Source organism: Hibiscus syriacus, unplaced genomic scaffold (assembly GCF_006381635.1).
Source record: "Hibiscus syriacus cultivar Baekdansim isolate YM2019G1 unplaced genomic scaffold, ASM638163v2 tig00111947_pilon, whole genome shotgun sequence".
NCBI classification, from domain to species: domain Eukaryota; kingdom Viridiplantae; phylum Streptophyta; class Magnoliopsida; order Malvales; family Malvaceae; genus Hibiscus; species Hibiscus syriacus.
In genome coordinates, this window is record NW_024063219.1 from 883796 (window position 1) to 899705 (window position 15910).

General features: G+C 35.0%; 1 protein-coding gene across 1 annotated transcript; it reads left to right on the forward strand.

Annotated features, from left to right (window-relative positions):
* Positions 1 to 8883: 8883 nt before the first annotated feature.
* Positions 8884 to 15489, forward strand: LOC120173423 (mechanosensitive ion channel protein 2, chloroplastic-like). The gene is made up of 14 exons (XM_039180606.1): positions 8884 to 9072; positions 9334 to 9548; positions 9642 to 9701; positions 10302 to 10465; positions 10780 to 10903; positions 11018 to 11115; positions 11248 to 11361; positions 11585 to 11645; positions 11906 to 12055; positions 13045 to 13155; positions 13350 to 13517; positions 13621 to 13734; positions 14254 to 14310; positions 14404 to 15489. The coding sequence occupies exons 2-14, from the start codon at positions 9480 to 9482 to the stop codon at positions 15337 to 15339; spliced, it is 2226 nt and encodes a 741-aa protein (XP_039036537.1). The 5' UTR covers positions 8884 to 9072; positions 9334 to 9479; the 3' UTR covers positions 15340 to 15489.
* The last annotated feature ends 421 nt before the right edge of the window (positions 15490 to 15910 follow it).

Consider the following 15910-nt stretch of genomic DNA (forward strand, 5'->3'; position numbering starts at 1 on the left):
AAACAAGCAAAAAATAATTCTTATTTACAAATCAAATTAAACAAATCAACTTTTACAAATCATTTAATCAAAAAATAAATCTTATTTCCTCATCAATTGTAACAAATCAACTTTGAATGTAAAATTCAATTGTTTACAAAGAAAAAAAGTGTACCCCAGACTGTTGTTTATGCACAAATACATTTCACGCAGCTCACTTCAGGATTAACCTGCAGAAACCAAACATTTGCTCAAACAACACTTTCAACGCATCTAAAACCAACAAACATCAAATTACTGAATTCTAGGTACTTAACCAAATATTTTCAAACCAATTAAAGAGTACTGAATTCAAACTTACCAATTGTTTATGTACAACTTTCAGCATGTGGATGCAGGTAGGCAGCGTCTCGTATATATCGATCTGGCCATATAATGCCGAAACCACAAGCCTACTGCAGTTCTATCTCTATCTGTGGGAGGTAGATATTGTATACTTCTTGTCGTCAAACGTTCCAAGCACAAGCATACGAGAAGACCACAATCCCCTCTGGCTCCCTGCGTTTGTTGTGGCACAGTCTCGTCTCTGATCATTGTAATTTTGAACTTCTTTGGCTTATTGTTTCCAGATTTTGTCCAATAATCAATCGCATTCAAGTTTTAGCCAAATGATCGCTCCATCTCTTTGTAATAATATCTCTCAAATCAGACAATGATATGTAATTCAACATGCTGTCATATACCAATGTCTTCAGGGATGGGAGCTGAAGCTCAACGAGAAGCCAATGACGATGTTCCAAAACAGGGATAAACACCTGCAATCATAAATAATTGCGCACATAAAATAAAATTTATGAAAACCTTTAAAATATTCAAAAAATAAATACTAACCTTATCGACCTCCCACCACGCAGGATAAAGTTTAGCTTTTCCATTAGCCAACTTATATGAAGCATATCTCTGATCCTTCAAGTGAGCTGCGTGAAAAGACGTCGGCATAATAGTCCATCGAATACCTCTTTTCTTCAATTTCCTTATTATTAGAAGACGTGACACCCATGCATCAATATGTTGTTTTATAAAAAAATAAATATATTAGTGAATTAATAATAATTTAAAAAAAATTAATCAAAATGCAATATAAGAATAATATAATACTTACCCCCCTTCGAGGTAGCCATTATCTTCAACCCCTAATAAAATACCCCACCAAGACCGATCAAGAAACAAATGAATAACATCGTCGATTTGGCATAGGTCAGAATAACACCCCTTGCTCCGCTCATGTAGATAAAAATCAACTGCGGTCTTAGCCCAAAGGGTATTATCCGTAATTGTGTCCGGTAGTGTTTCCATCTCCTGCTGAGGAATGGTATTGGCCGGTAACTCATATGAAAGCCAACACGCATCCATCATATCGGGCACGAGAGGTAATTTATCAATACGTAGACATATGACGCCAAATGAATCGGGCTCTTGAACAGCGGGCGGGACCACTTGAACGATGACAAGGGCCTCTTGAACGGTGGGAGGGGCTTCTTCGATGATGATAGGGGCCTCTTGAACGATAGGAGGTGCCTCTTGAATAATGATAGGTGCATCGGGCTTATTCTTACGGAGTCTTGGCACTAGTGGGGTGAACGGAGACGTAATGGAATGTGCACAACGTCTGATGCGTGAACCCCGTCGTGCAATAAAAACCCGACGTAAAGCATCTACCTTAACAGGCCGCTGAAAATAAATTAATATATAAATCAGTAAATAAATAAATAAATAATTTTGAAAAAAAAGTTATTTGCATTTTTAGTATAGTATTAAACAAATTTACCTCATTGCGTAGAGTATTAACCTCATTCTGCAACAATGAAACAATCTCGCGTAAAGCGGCAACCTCATCACGTAAGGTAGATACCTCACTGCGTAGCGCACCATTGTCATCGCGTAAAAAATCCACCTCACCACGTAAAGATCGAACCTCATCATGCCATGCACCATTATCTTCACGTAAAGTACCGACCTCATGACGCAAAGCACCGGCCTCATCACGTAATTCCCCTAACTCATCCCGTGGAGGTGGAGAACAGGGAGATAAATGTTGTGGCCTCTTTGCCGGTCGCCTATCATGAGGTGATGGTGGAGAAGAGGCTCGATGATGTGATGGAATAGGTGATGGTGGAGGTGGAGAAGAGGCTCGATCTGGTGATGGCTCCGAGTGTCGAGCTGTAGAATCGGCCCGAATAGGTGATGGCTCTCAAGGTGGGGGTGCTCATTATCCATCCCATAAAAAAACCGCTTACTAGCTTGCCACCAATCAGTGGCAAGCTCAGCCTCTGTGGGTGTTAGCCTCTGTAATGGATAGTTGGTCACCTAACAATATAAAAGCTCAAACAAAGTTAAACTTGTACTAGTAATAACTTGTTTATATATGGTATTATTTGTGTGTTAACTTACATTATTCATCGTTGTATATGAGAGTAACTCTTCCCAATCCAACATGCGGATCCTCTTCCAGGTAATAGCCCTAGGAATATCATTTGATCTTTTTATCGCATATATCCACATGCTGGGGAAAGCCTCAAATATCCAAATCTACAAACAATATAATACACAAACATTAGTAATTGTTATATAATTAATTATAATTTTGGAAACATTATAATATAGAAATTCTTACCTTAAAAGCCCAAGTAAAGCCTGTCAAAGTGTATTTAGAACCATCACCCCGCAAACTTTTTTGCTCCTCAAAGGTAGATGACAACTTCTTCCAGGTAGCTTTCCATAGATATGAACCCCACGGAAACAGGTTCCATGCATTTAGGTCCTCTACCAATAATATTAGGTCCTCGGAGATTGGTTTTCTGCCCTCTTTGCCTAAAAAGCCGGCATGCAAAAGTAATAAATTGCATACTCGGACAACATCAAGGTCATCCATCCGAGTAAAACCATCTTTATCAAATAATCTCTTCAAGTCGTCGACGTGTATACTCGGCTTTGACTTTGCCAGCTCAGGAAAAACCTGATATAACCATGATGGGCGGGCGATATGACTAGTGTACCGACCTACATCATCGTGTCCGAAGCGTAAACCGGTGATTAAGAAAAACTCCTCCCACCTAAAACAAGTATACGTCGGTGCTGGAGGAAAATGAAATCATATCTCTTCATCGCCATATTGTACCCCCTCGGGTAGATCGTTAGTCATGGTCTGAAGAAACAAATGTGTCAACATAGCATCTCCACCCGGATGTTGTACTTTCAGCCATGGCTCGAAGCAAGTATCCTCAAACAATTTTCTTTGTAGAGGTGTAAGCGTCGACGCAATTTTAGTGGCTATGCTTAATTTATTCCTTAAGGTCAATTGAGCCGAAAAAAAATTCTACAAAAACAATAAACATACCAAGTTAGGTATACCAAAAACTACAAATTATACACTACAAACAGACATGATATTAAACAGTGAAAACAAAGCCAAATATGTTTCAAACTAGCACGGTATTCACCCAAATCATTATTCCATCATAGTTCACAAAATGCATCAGATAACATTCCAGAAGAAAGCACTTATATAAACATTTAAAAGGACAATATATAGGTTTAGTGCAGGTTTAAGGACAACATAAAGAGTAGTAGTTTATTCTTGAAACTTAAATTAGCAACACTGTGAAGTTAGTATTTGTTTTTTTTTGAAGTAATACAATTCATTCAAGTTTCAATTTGGCGAATAAAAGAAGTTTCTGAAACTTAAATTCGCAACGCGATTTTCATTTTCGCGTTGTGAATTTGGTGTTGTGATTTAGGGTTTCTTTAATAAAAAGATAAAACAAAGACAAATACTAACTTCACAGGGTTAAAGACTAAACAGTTTAGCAGTATTGGCAGCAACCGAATGAATTTAGCAATCTCAGTGAAATGATTAATCTAATAGTAATACAAAAATTTCAAAATAAAAATAAGAGATTAAAAAAACTAACCCTCGGTGGTTGATTTTCCATTTCTGACCGTGAATAGTTGTGAGAGTTGATCTGAGAGATAGAGATAAATGGATTTCGTCAGAAATGGGGACTAATTTTATCGGAGATGGGGACGGATGTCGCCGTAGAGAGTGAGAGATGGAGATGTGACTGAGTTGTGCTTTAGGGTTTTAGGTTAGAAATGATTTGCGATAATATTGTGAATTTGACTTTCGCGTTGCGAATTTGACTTCTGTGTTGCGATTTACAAATTCGCATTGCGAATTTGACTTTCGCGTTGCGAATTTGGAAAATCGCAATGCGATTTACATATTCGCGTTGCGAAATTGGAAATTGGGTTGCGAAATTGGAATTCGCGTTGCGAATTTGTTGGTCATTTTGACAAATCCAAAAAAAGTTGGTTAAATTCGTATATTATAAGGCATTTTTGGTCATTGAGGTTATTTTCTCTTTATTTAAAGTTGCAGAGTTGACCGGTCAATGAGCCAAGTAAGCGGTTAATAGTCCAACTCAACTTTCCGTCACTCATGTTAACGGCTATTAATGTTAAGTGTCAAATTTGTTGCAAATCTATAACGTTAGTGACCAATTTGTTACAAATCGATAACGTTAATGACCAATTTGTTACTTCTGAAGCTTCAGTAGGAAAAACGAAAACTTACTCAAACATTAGTGACTGTTTATGTAGTTTACCCATAATTTTAATTAAGATAATAACATTATACACTTTACCAAAAAGACTTTAATAAAAAAATATTTGTATATAAGTCAACGTTTGTGTGTGTGTATATGTGTGTATATATATATATATACACACACATATACACACACAAACTTTAACTTGTATACAAATATTTTTTATTATTCAATTTTAGGAGATTGATATTTTTTATTAATCTAGTTGAATATAAGATAATACATGTTTGAATGATTTTTAGTTATTTGATGATGAATGTTTATACATTTTTATAAACGTTGCGTTTAAGAATACTTTAGAATAATATAGAAATTGTTGAAAAAAGAGAGAAAAAGAAAACAATAAATCTTACCTGGAAAAGAATGTAATGTCTCGAATCCCGAGTTAGGAGGTTTGGGCTAACCCGAGATGGGCTTTGGACAACTTCTTTGGCTTATAGGAAGCCTTGACCCAAAAACAAGTGAAATTAGGCTTGGATTGAGCCCAAAAATGAATAAAAAAGGGCATTTTTAGTTTACAACTAATCTCAAAATGACCAAGAGTGTCTATAGACCATGGTTCAAAACTAAGGCTGGTTTTCATTAAAATTGGGTGATATCACGTTTGAGCAAGCCTTCTTTTTTTCTTTATTTCATTTGTCTTCTTCCAAGCCTTCATATTTTCTCTTCTTCTTCCTTCAAGTTGGATAGTTAAAGGAGGTAACATGGTAACCTTGTAAACCTAGTTTAGCAACACCAAGGTAAGAAATGAATTCAATATCTTTAGAGCTTTCAATTAAACCCTCAACTTCACCATTTCACTATGAGAACCAAAAACGGGTTTTATGGGAGTTGAGAAACCTAAGGGTTTAATTCGTTTTCAAAGATTGTAGGCTTAGGAAATGTTTTTAAAGTTTCTTAAACCTCTACATTCAGCTAGTAACCCTTGTTCTTGATTTTTCTAGTGAGTGAAGTAGGAGAAAGCTCCAAAGCTAGGGGAAGGAGAAGCTCACTCTTGGTTGAGTTCTTGGGAGCTTCCAACAGCTTAGAATCATCAAGTAACTCACTTCTAACTCAACTCTACCACATGTAACTCATTTAGGTGAGATTTGGTAGGTTGCATAAGCTTAAAGCACGTTCATGGTATATTGCATCATTTGAGTGTTTACAACATGTTTTTGGACTCTTTATGACCCCTAATATCATATAAAACACTTAAACATTAATTGGGGACCTCAATAGGGCTTTTGGGGTAGAAAGATAGGATTTTTCGTGCCAAAATAGGGCACCTCGTAGCAGAGGAATCTTTATTGTAGGAACAGTATCGATATTGTTCTTCATTCAGGTAAAAATTAAACAATTTTCTAAAGGGAAATATCAATACTCATCGAAGGAGTATTGATACTAGGGCCCCGATTTCGATACCGGCCAAGTTGGTATTGAGACCAACATTCCATAATACAATTTTGGTATCGGTACTTACATAGAGTATCGATACTAAGATAGGGGTATCAATACTCTTAGTAGGGGTATCGATACTGTGGGAATTTTCAAAACATCGAACCTAAATTTGGTGTTGATACTCAGGCAAGTATCGACCCAGCACCAGAGTATCGAGACTACCTTACCCAATTAGCCTATATCAATCAGGGGTATCGATACCAACATGAGAGTATCGATACCAAAGGGTTAGTATCGATACTGAAAGACCCTTATGTGTATTTAGTCGTAACTTTGATTTGTACCCAATATTTGTATTACTTTATATCAAGACAACTCTTAGGTGGTCGTTTATGGGGAGATATCGTCACAGACATTCCAATGCAGCAGATTAGACTTTCAGAGACCTTCAGAGTACGTCTTGAGTCATTTTTAGATGGCAAGTACTATTATGGACCCTTATGTATATTTAGTCATAATTTTGATTTGTACCTAATATTTGTATTATTTTGAATATACTTTGGAGCTCCTTATATTTTGTAAACTCATATTATCAATATATTTTATCTCACTTATTTTGGATGGATTTATAAGTGGTTTTAATTTAGTTTTAAAGAAAATTTTTAGGTAACTATTTCGGTAATCCCGTGTAATACTGTAAGCCATGGATCTTTGGGTCGGACTGGATTAAGGTGTTACAAAGAAACTGTAGAATAATATAGAAATTATAGATGTGTAGAAGTATCCATAAAAAATCTAGATATTTATAATATTTAATATTATATCTAGAATTATCTATTAGAAGAATCTATATATTTGTGATGTTAAATGGCTAAGATGATATTTGTCAACAGTCTAATGGCTACTAGAATCTATAAATAGGGGTGAATTTTACCATTATAATAAGAGTGAAAAAGGAAGGAAAAAAAAAGAATGTCAAAAGTGCGAACTAGATAAAAAAAAAGAGCTTTGCGGAAAAAAAGAGAGTTAGAATGCAATCTTAGTTAAACTATGAATATATATAACATATTAAGTTAACTGGTTGGGTAAAAATTTAGTAACCTACTAAACAAATTAAATTAACTGATTAATTATTTAGTAATTAATTAAACAAATTAAGAGAAAAGATTGAGGTCAAAAAGATTAAATAACATTGTAAATGGAGGGGGAAAAAGCATGAAGAGGTTCAAACTCTTAACTCTTAGGGTGTGTTTAGTTCACGGAATGTAAGATTACCAGTGGGAATAAAAGATTATCAGGGAATATGATTACTGATAATGTTGTATTTTGTGTTTGGTTGGTTTTGCAGGAATGTAAGATTACCGTGTTTGGTTAAAGAAATAAAATATTATTAAAATGTATATTTGAACAAATTGTCCTTATTATATATTAGTTTTTTAACAAGTTAGAAAACATTTATATATTTTCTTTAAAAAATTTAAATTCATAAAATTTATATAATTTTTTTTACAAAATAGAAAATATAAAAATCTTTAATGAAAGGGTAAAATTTTATTTTAACCTCTGAATTTTATATAAATTTTTAATTATAGATTTTTTTTTGTAAATCTAAAATAGTTTAAGGATAAATTTGTAATTTAACCTTCGTAGAATTTTTATTATTCAATGACATAATAAGGATATTTTTGAAAAAAAAATTAAGGGCATTTTAGTCCAAAACATCGGTAATCCAACAATACCTAAGAAAAGGGAGGTAATGATATTCCCGATAATATACCCTAAAAAATCCACTATTGATAATGTAAGATTATCATGAATGATATTCCCGTCCAACCAAACAGGGGAATGTGGATTTCATTCTCATGAGAATCTCACATTCTCCCAACCAAACACACCCTTAGAATTTAAATACCAAGCTTAACCATTTGTCCTAAAGCAATATTATTATAAATAGTTATATTATTATTATTAGGCTTGAATTATTACTAGGCATAAAGAGGCATGAATCAAATTTTTTTAAAAAAATCTACAGACTTCTAAAGTCTTTTCCCCTCTCCTTTTATCATTGAAAATCCGATCAGTGATCTCTGATCATTCGTGATTGTCATCGTTGACACTATGAGGATCGCATCCTCACTCCGACTAAAACTCAGTCCCCCACTTATTATGAAAACGTGTTGAACACTTGGGAGATTATCGCGAAGTCTCGTCAGAAAATCAAAGTTTTATCTTGGTTTTTCGTCGATTCGTCGCCATCCAAGCATCAGTGAGTGTCACTGCCCCCACTAAGTGAATCGGTTCATTATTCTGCTTCTCCTGATATCAATGGTGTCGCCGTGATCGTCGTGATGGTAGATGGTGAAGCCAAAGTCCATCTCCGCTACTCTCCGTCGAGAATCAATGATAACAAGTGGCTTAAAATTGCAAGATCTTTAATTCTAGAGAATTTGGTGCGATTCCCAGCATAAATAAAAGGTTAATAATAATGAAACATTCAAACACTTTTAAACCTCAAGAATAAATGAAAACTTTTATTCTAATTAATATGATATAAAATAATGCGACGATAAATATATTTTTATTAATTTAAATTTTTCCAGAATTCTATTTGTTTATCAAGTCTTACAATAACTATGTATTTAATATATATATATATTTCCAGAATTCTATTTGTTTATCAAGTCTTACAATAACTATGTATTTAATATATATATATATATATATATATATTCACATTCAAGCTACTGATCCTGATCCTGATCCAATGTATTTCTCCGCCATGGAAGCCAACGTGGCAATCCACGTGGCTAAATATTAACCACTCTTAAAAAACAAAACAAAGACATAAATAAATATAGCGACAGAATATTATTTTGCGAATAAAACGAAATCCTTGTTCGCTCTTTCTTTATTCCATTTTTCCTCTACGAATCTCCCTAAGGGGAGAAAAATATCAAGAAAGAGCCATCTCCAAATTTCTGCGAAAATATTGTGGAAACCTGAAATTCTCCGCTTCAGGATAAACTGTCATTCCGTGGCCTCTCAGGTTTTCAATTCATGTTTATCTATTCTCTAAGAGATTCTTCGGTTCATGTTATGGAGTTTTTTTTTCTGATTGTTATTTATGTAAATTCTTTTTTTTTTCACAAATTACTGCTCAAAATTATGGTATATCATATCTGATTGGTGGAATTTTGAAATTTCCGGTATAAATTTTATCTTATAGGTTCCAGGAAAGTTTTATTATTCTTATGAATTGAATTTTAATCTTCTGTTGGCGCATCAAAGTTTTAATTTTCTCTTGCAGGCTTGAGGCTTGTGAATTTTGAGAAATTGAACAAGAGTTTCACTTTAATAATACCCATTCTGAGTTTGAAGCTTAGCTTTTATTGGAATATATTATGATCTTATGCTACTGGTGACGCCCTGCAAACGACTGGTTTCACTTCAACAATGTCTCTTTCTGGTTCTTTGCGGTTGTCCTATGATTTGGGACTTTGCAGGAACAAGAAAAAGTTTAAGGTACAGGATTCCCCATGCTCACAAAGCATTTTATATTCTGCTTTGCAATTTTATTTGTATATTGAAAACTTATTCTCTCTTTTATGTTTTCAGGTTCCATATGTAAGGGGGAAGACTGATTTATTGAGCTCCGACCTCTCCTCCGATGCTTCGGTGTGATTTCGGTGCTTCTTGTTTAGGATACTATTTTTCTGCTAGTTGTTAACTGTGATCAGGAACATTGATTGTTTAAAAACAAGAAAAAGTGTCACCTTGATTAATGCATGCATATGTGAAATATACATGTTGGATTTTGCTGCTGAAGTATTCTTAGCATTCTTATGTTGCTATTTGTGGTTTGTGTAGGATTTGGTTAAGCCAAATTTATAGTTGTAAGTTTTTGCTTCGCGTATGAACAGAAATATGATATTTTTCTTCATGATATCACCATTTAAAGTGAATGGAATTTGTAATTGTCTATTTCAACCCCTTAGTCTCTCAATATTTATCAATGCTGTGATTGTACCATGATGTAATGATTTTGCTGGATTTAAACGCTACACTAGATTTATGTTCTGTTTTTAAATATCATACAACATTGCATTCATAAAAGCAGAAAAATTTCATTCTTTTGTCTATTTTTGTGATTATTCAATTGCAATTGTACTTTGAGCTATAAAATATAGAGAGATTCATTATTTAATAGCATTTGGTGAATTTATGTTCTTTAACTGATGTTTGGGGATATCTTTTCTTCTTCACTTCTTGCCACAGTTTGTGCGACATGATGCCTGGGGAAGTCGTCTCTCCAACAACTTGTACAGGCCGATGCATTCTGTTCCATATGGAGAAAATGCCTTTAAGTGTCGTGCTTTTGGAGTGCCTCCCCAAATTCTTGAACTACCTGGTGTAAAACCTGCGTCCATTGCATTGACAAGGTGCTCTTTTTCCCCTGCTCGGTAATCAGTTTAAGTGTGAAAGCGTATATACTGAACCTCGAGATTGTTGTGATCATTTTCATACAGAAAATGTGTTCGGTCGTTAGTTCAGCGTTTCTAGTATTAAACTTTTATTTAGGTTCAAGTTCTAACGCGTGTCTCTAACTATTATTTAAGAGATTTGCTTTTTTCTGCTTTAGATAATTTATTTTACACATGGTTTCATGATTCTTCTGCTGCTGTGGTGATTGTCTTTATGTTTAGTGACTGCAATGTGTTTGTATTCATTTAATATTTAGCCCTTTGTAATGCAGGTCGTACAATAACTTACAAGCTAGTCCTACTGTTCTTAAGTTGATTCCAGCTGTTAGTATTATAATTTTTGCCCTATGTGGTGTTGAACCACTTATTCGACAGGGTAGAAGCTTACTTTTCCATGTAAGTATGCTCTTGTGGGCTCTACTCATTCTGTTATTGGTTACTAGCATGGATCAATAAACATTTAGCCAGATTGGGTCAATGCATTATCTAATATTCTACGATTACCTGCAGAGGAGTGAGAATAGCTGGAAGAAGAGTAGAACACATTATGTTACAACTTCTTATATTCAACCTTTGCTTCTGTGGATTGGAGCAATACTCATTTGCAGGTTCCAAAATATTATTTATATATATATATATATTGAATGTAAAACGTATCCTGTATTTTTGCTGTTATAAAATGCAAAATCTATTTTCCAGTTCTTCAACTCAAGTCCATGATATTGGTGTACTTCTTGCAGAACACTGGATCCATTAGTTCTCCCTACAGAAGCTAGCCAAGTTGTTAAGCAACGGCTTTTACATTTTATAAGATCATTGTCAACTGTGTTGGCCTTTGCGCTTTGCTTATCAAGGTGTGCATTTATTCTCCTTTTCTTTTTTGGTTGTTGGTGAGGATGGTCACTGACTTTAAAATGATGTAATATGAAGTACAGTTTGATTTTTTGTATTTATAGTGTTTCAGAATGTTGTTCGACTGAAATTGATTTTTTGTTGTTGACAATGCTTTCCTAGTTGTAATTATCCATGAAAGTTGTTTTGTTGACCACTAAACATGGTTAAAATGTTTTTATACAGAACGGTTCAGCAAATGCAGAGATTCTTCATGGAGACGAGTGAGGCCAGTGATGCAAGAAACGTTGGTGACATTGCTCTAACATAAACCAATTGATATTAATTGCTAATATTTTAGTAATTTATATTGTTCGTTGGTAAATATAGAAGTGTGTGTGAAATGCAACTCTGATGCCTCACAGTAGAGAGATACCTATATATAATACACATTAGTTCTCTTTCATTGATTTTCTTTATTTACGTATTTTTATGGTTGTTGCTAAGACACCCTGAACTGCAGTGTGACCCTTCTAACTAAATCATGATCTCTTTCTTTATTGGCAGATGGGTTTCCAGTTTGCAGGAAAAGCTATATACTCTGCAGTTTGGGTCGCTGCTGTTTCATTGTTCATGGAGTTGCTGGGTTTCTCTACACAGAGGTGGCTAACTGCTGGAGGTCTAGGGACAGTTTTGCTTACTCTTGCTGGTCGTGAGGTACACCTAAAATGCAATTTCATGTTAATGCATTACAACTTATATGCACATTGAATTTATGTTCGCCTTAATATCAATTTTTACCAATGTACAGTTCTTTTCTTTTTAAGTAAAAATATTTTATGTTAACTGCAATTTATTAATAATATAGATGGTATGGGACTGGAATGTAAACTTACAGATTTCAAATTGGTGATTATTCAATTGGAAAGAACTTGCTGTAGGGTTTAATTGAGTAAGAGAAGATAGTTACCTCTGCAGGTTTTTTTGGAAAGGAACTCAGCTTTGAGGGTGAAAAACTTACAAAAGGGAAATGTCCTACCTGTCATCTTGGTTTTGGTAGTTCTAACCGTTGGAAATGATTAGGGGTTGTAATTGAAGCTTGTAAATTGCTTTTGGTGTTCGATTTGGTAGAGGTTTGATAGGTTTAAGAGATTGATATAGTGCTGGTTTTGAACAATGCTAGAAATAGGGATAAGAAGAAGATAAAGATAACACTTCACGCCTACAGCTAAAACTTGCTTCATACAATTGGAAGGCAGTGTAACTTATCTTGCATCAATAGCATCTTTGAAATTATCTTGTTATTGTCAACTGAAAGAGTTCACATACTTATGGTGTTCTACTTATACAATTTAGTGATGGGATACCACTGAAATTTGTTCTCTCAAAATATAACAGAAGAAAACCCCAAAACAAAATCTTTAGACTCAAAACATGAGATTTTTTAGGCTAATTTAGAGATCGGTGGAATACCACTGAGAATAAACCCAAGAAAACAAGAAATGATAATCTCATATTTAACCCAAGGAAACATACAATTAGTATTTGTTCAATCTTTTTCATTTCCTAAATCAGTCCAAGGTCAAACAAAGATCGACGGAATTCCAAACATTTTTGTTTTCTATCCTGATTTTTTTATCCCTTTGTTATCTGTTTCAGTATATGCATTTTCTCAAGGCTTGACATTTTGTTGTTTGTTGATGTAGATATTTACAAATTTTCTTTCAAGTGCAATGATTCATGCAACTCGACCTTTTGTTATAAATGAATGGATTCAAACAAAGATTGAGGGGTATGAAGTTTCCGGTACTGTTGAGGTTTGTATCTGAGCCTTGTCTCTGAATAATTTGTTTAGAGAAAAAGGTGGAGCTCTTAGATATATGCTTTATGATTATAGTGCTGGTATTAGATATCAAAATTATGATTGGGTTTGCATGATGTAATTCCCTTATCACTTAAAAAATTATCCCATCTGAGGCTTTTCTTATGTTTTATCTTTTGCCATTTTTAGCATGTTGGTTGGTGGTCTCCAACAATAATAAGAGGTGAAGATCGTGAAGCAGTTCACATTCCAAACCACAAATTTACCGTAAATGTTGTGAGAAATCTCACTCAGAAAACTCATTGGCGCATTAAAACTCACCTGGCCATCAGTCACATGGATGTCCATAAGATTAATGTAAGGAGTTATTTTAGAATGTCAAAACTTCTACTGCACCTATTGGAGACATTTAATTGCCATTTCAATTTTTATTATTTTTTTGGATTGCTTGTCTATGCAGAATATAGTTGCTGACATGCGCAAAGTATTGGCTAAGAATCCTCAGGTCGAGCAGCAGAGATTGCACAGAAGAGTATTTCTGGAAAATATTAATCCCGAGAATCAGGCTCTTTTGGTTTGTATCTTTAGAAAACCTTTCTTTTTTTAATCACTTTGTAATTTTTTTATAAGCCCTGTCAAGTGACGCTAAAAGAATTAGCCTCAACCAGTGTCCTTTTTATATGCCGGTAATATAAGTGTGATGTGGTATCATGCCTATTCCACTCTAATCTAACGAACCAAACGACATCTTTCAATTGTTTACACAAGTAGGAACTTTATTTGAAAGTCGAATCATGTCAACCTCTTAGCACTGACATTTTCCTAATGCCTTTTAAGTGTCTCCGAGCACCTTATAATCCAAGAACTTCCTTTCCAGTTTTTCGACAAGAGATACAGTAAACATATGTACGGAATATCCTCTTCTGGTAATAAGGAAGAAATCAATTAGATTTTGCTAAACGTGAAAAGAAGAAACATGCCCCTTGTTACTGGCTGTGATACCTGACATATAAGATGCGTTAGTTGTGCGGCTGTTGTGTCTATAGTCTATGCCTTATCATTCTTCTTTCCCCCTTTCTTTCTTGCTTGACAGATTCTGGTGTCCTGTTTTGTAAAGACTTCCCATCTTGAAGAGTACCTATGTGTCAAGGTAAGAATCGTCCACCGAAGTTTATGCATTTCAATATTCAAGTTTGATATATTTGAATGGATGCGTTATAAGTCTCTTTGGTTGATGATGCAGGAAGCTATACTTCTGGATCTCCTTAGAGTCATCAGCCATCACCGTGCACGGCTTGCCACACCAATTCGCACTGTGCAGAAACTATATGGCGATTCCGACCTGGAGAATATACCATTTGCTGACTCAATGTATAACCGTGATGGAGGGGCATCTAACAGGCCATTTTTACTGGTTGAACCCTCTTACAAGATTAATGGTGAAGACAGAACTAAAGGTCGTTCCTCACGCCCAGTTGGAGAACAAGACGGTAAAACCACAGTGCGGCCTACTGCCGACACTAAAGTGGACAACAAAGCAGGAACGACACCAAAGCCTGACTCCAAGTCCAAAGCAACACTGGCAGTTGAGCCCGAAGCAGATGCCAAAATTGAAGAAATTCCAAATTCTGACATCAAGGAGGAATTTAAGGCAGCATCTGAATCGACATCCGATCCCAGGACAGATGATAAAGTGCCCTTGAAATCACCATCAAAATCTGTCCCCAAAACAAGTTCTAAAGCTGAAGAAACATTAGATCTCAACCAAAAAGTTCCGGATTCAATCTCTGATAATCTGCTCAAAAACAAAAAGGTCACTGACAAGCAACAGAAAATTGCTAGGCCGAGCAGCAAGTCGGATAATCCTTCAGTATCCACACCAGAAACTGGTATTGAGAAAGCAGGTGGATTACAAGAACAGTTGCAATCAAAGCAGGAAGGTGAGAAGCTGGCGGTCTCCCAGCCACCAAAAGCAAGACCTGACTTGGAGGAAAATATAGTTCTCGGCGTAGCATTGGAGGGCTCAAAGAGAACACTACCTATCGAGGAAGAGTTGACTCCATCCTCAGCAGATGCAAAAAAACTGGCTTCTGCAAACCGGAATGGAAACGGATCCACTACCAAGGACAGGAAAGATGGTCAGATTCGATCCACTCCAAAGATCCCCGATAATCAATGATGTATTCAAGACGCGGCAACCTACCCCCAGAGATAACAACTGATCTCTTCATAGGTTTAAAGAATTGAATCAGATCAGTTACTTGAACTGGGAAGTGGCAAGTATTTTTAATTTAAATTTAATTGTTTAATGAAAACTAATAATTTCTAATATTAAGTGGTTAGTAAATTTTAGACCTCCAGAGTAGTTCGAGCCAAGCCAAAAAAAAAATACATGAATAAAGAAGATAGAAAACTTGGAACCACAACCCAATTCAACCTAGGCCGTGATCTATGTCTATTTTATTTTGTGATTGAAATTCCAACATTTTATCTTTTAATTATACCTGTAAATTAAATACATTTTAAATCCATTTTTGAATATTCGATTTTTATAAGGTAAATGGTCGGTCAAATCGGCTGATGGAAAACTACAAATTAAATCGATTTAAATTTCGGTCCAGCTATCAAGAAGAAAGAGCGAAGCATCGTTGCATTGTCCACAACTACTATGTTGTTGCCTGCAAAAGTTGTTTCCTCTCAAGTCACAACAAAATAGCCAGAACAGCATAATGTTGCCGTCCACTGCGTTA

Bases quoted from the DNA above. Each gene is read 5' to 3' on its own strand.
- LOC120173423 (XM_039180606.1), top strand. From the start codon at position 9,480: ATGTCTCTTTCTGGTTCTTTGCGGTTGTCCTATGATTTGGGACTTTGC. The intron at 10,466-10,779 runs GTGCTCTTTTTC...TTTGTAATGCAG, and splicing joins GCGTCCATTGCATTGACAAG to GTCGTACAATAACTTACAAG. The intron at 14,311-14,403 runs GTAAGAATCGTC...TTGATGATGCAG, and splicing joins AAGAGTACCTATGTGTCAAG to GAAGCTATACTTCTGGATCT.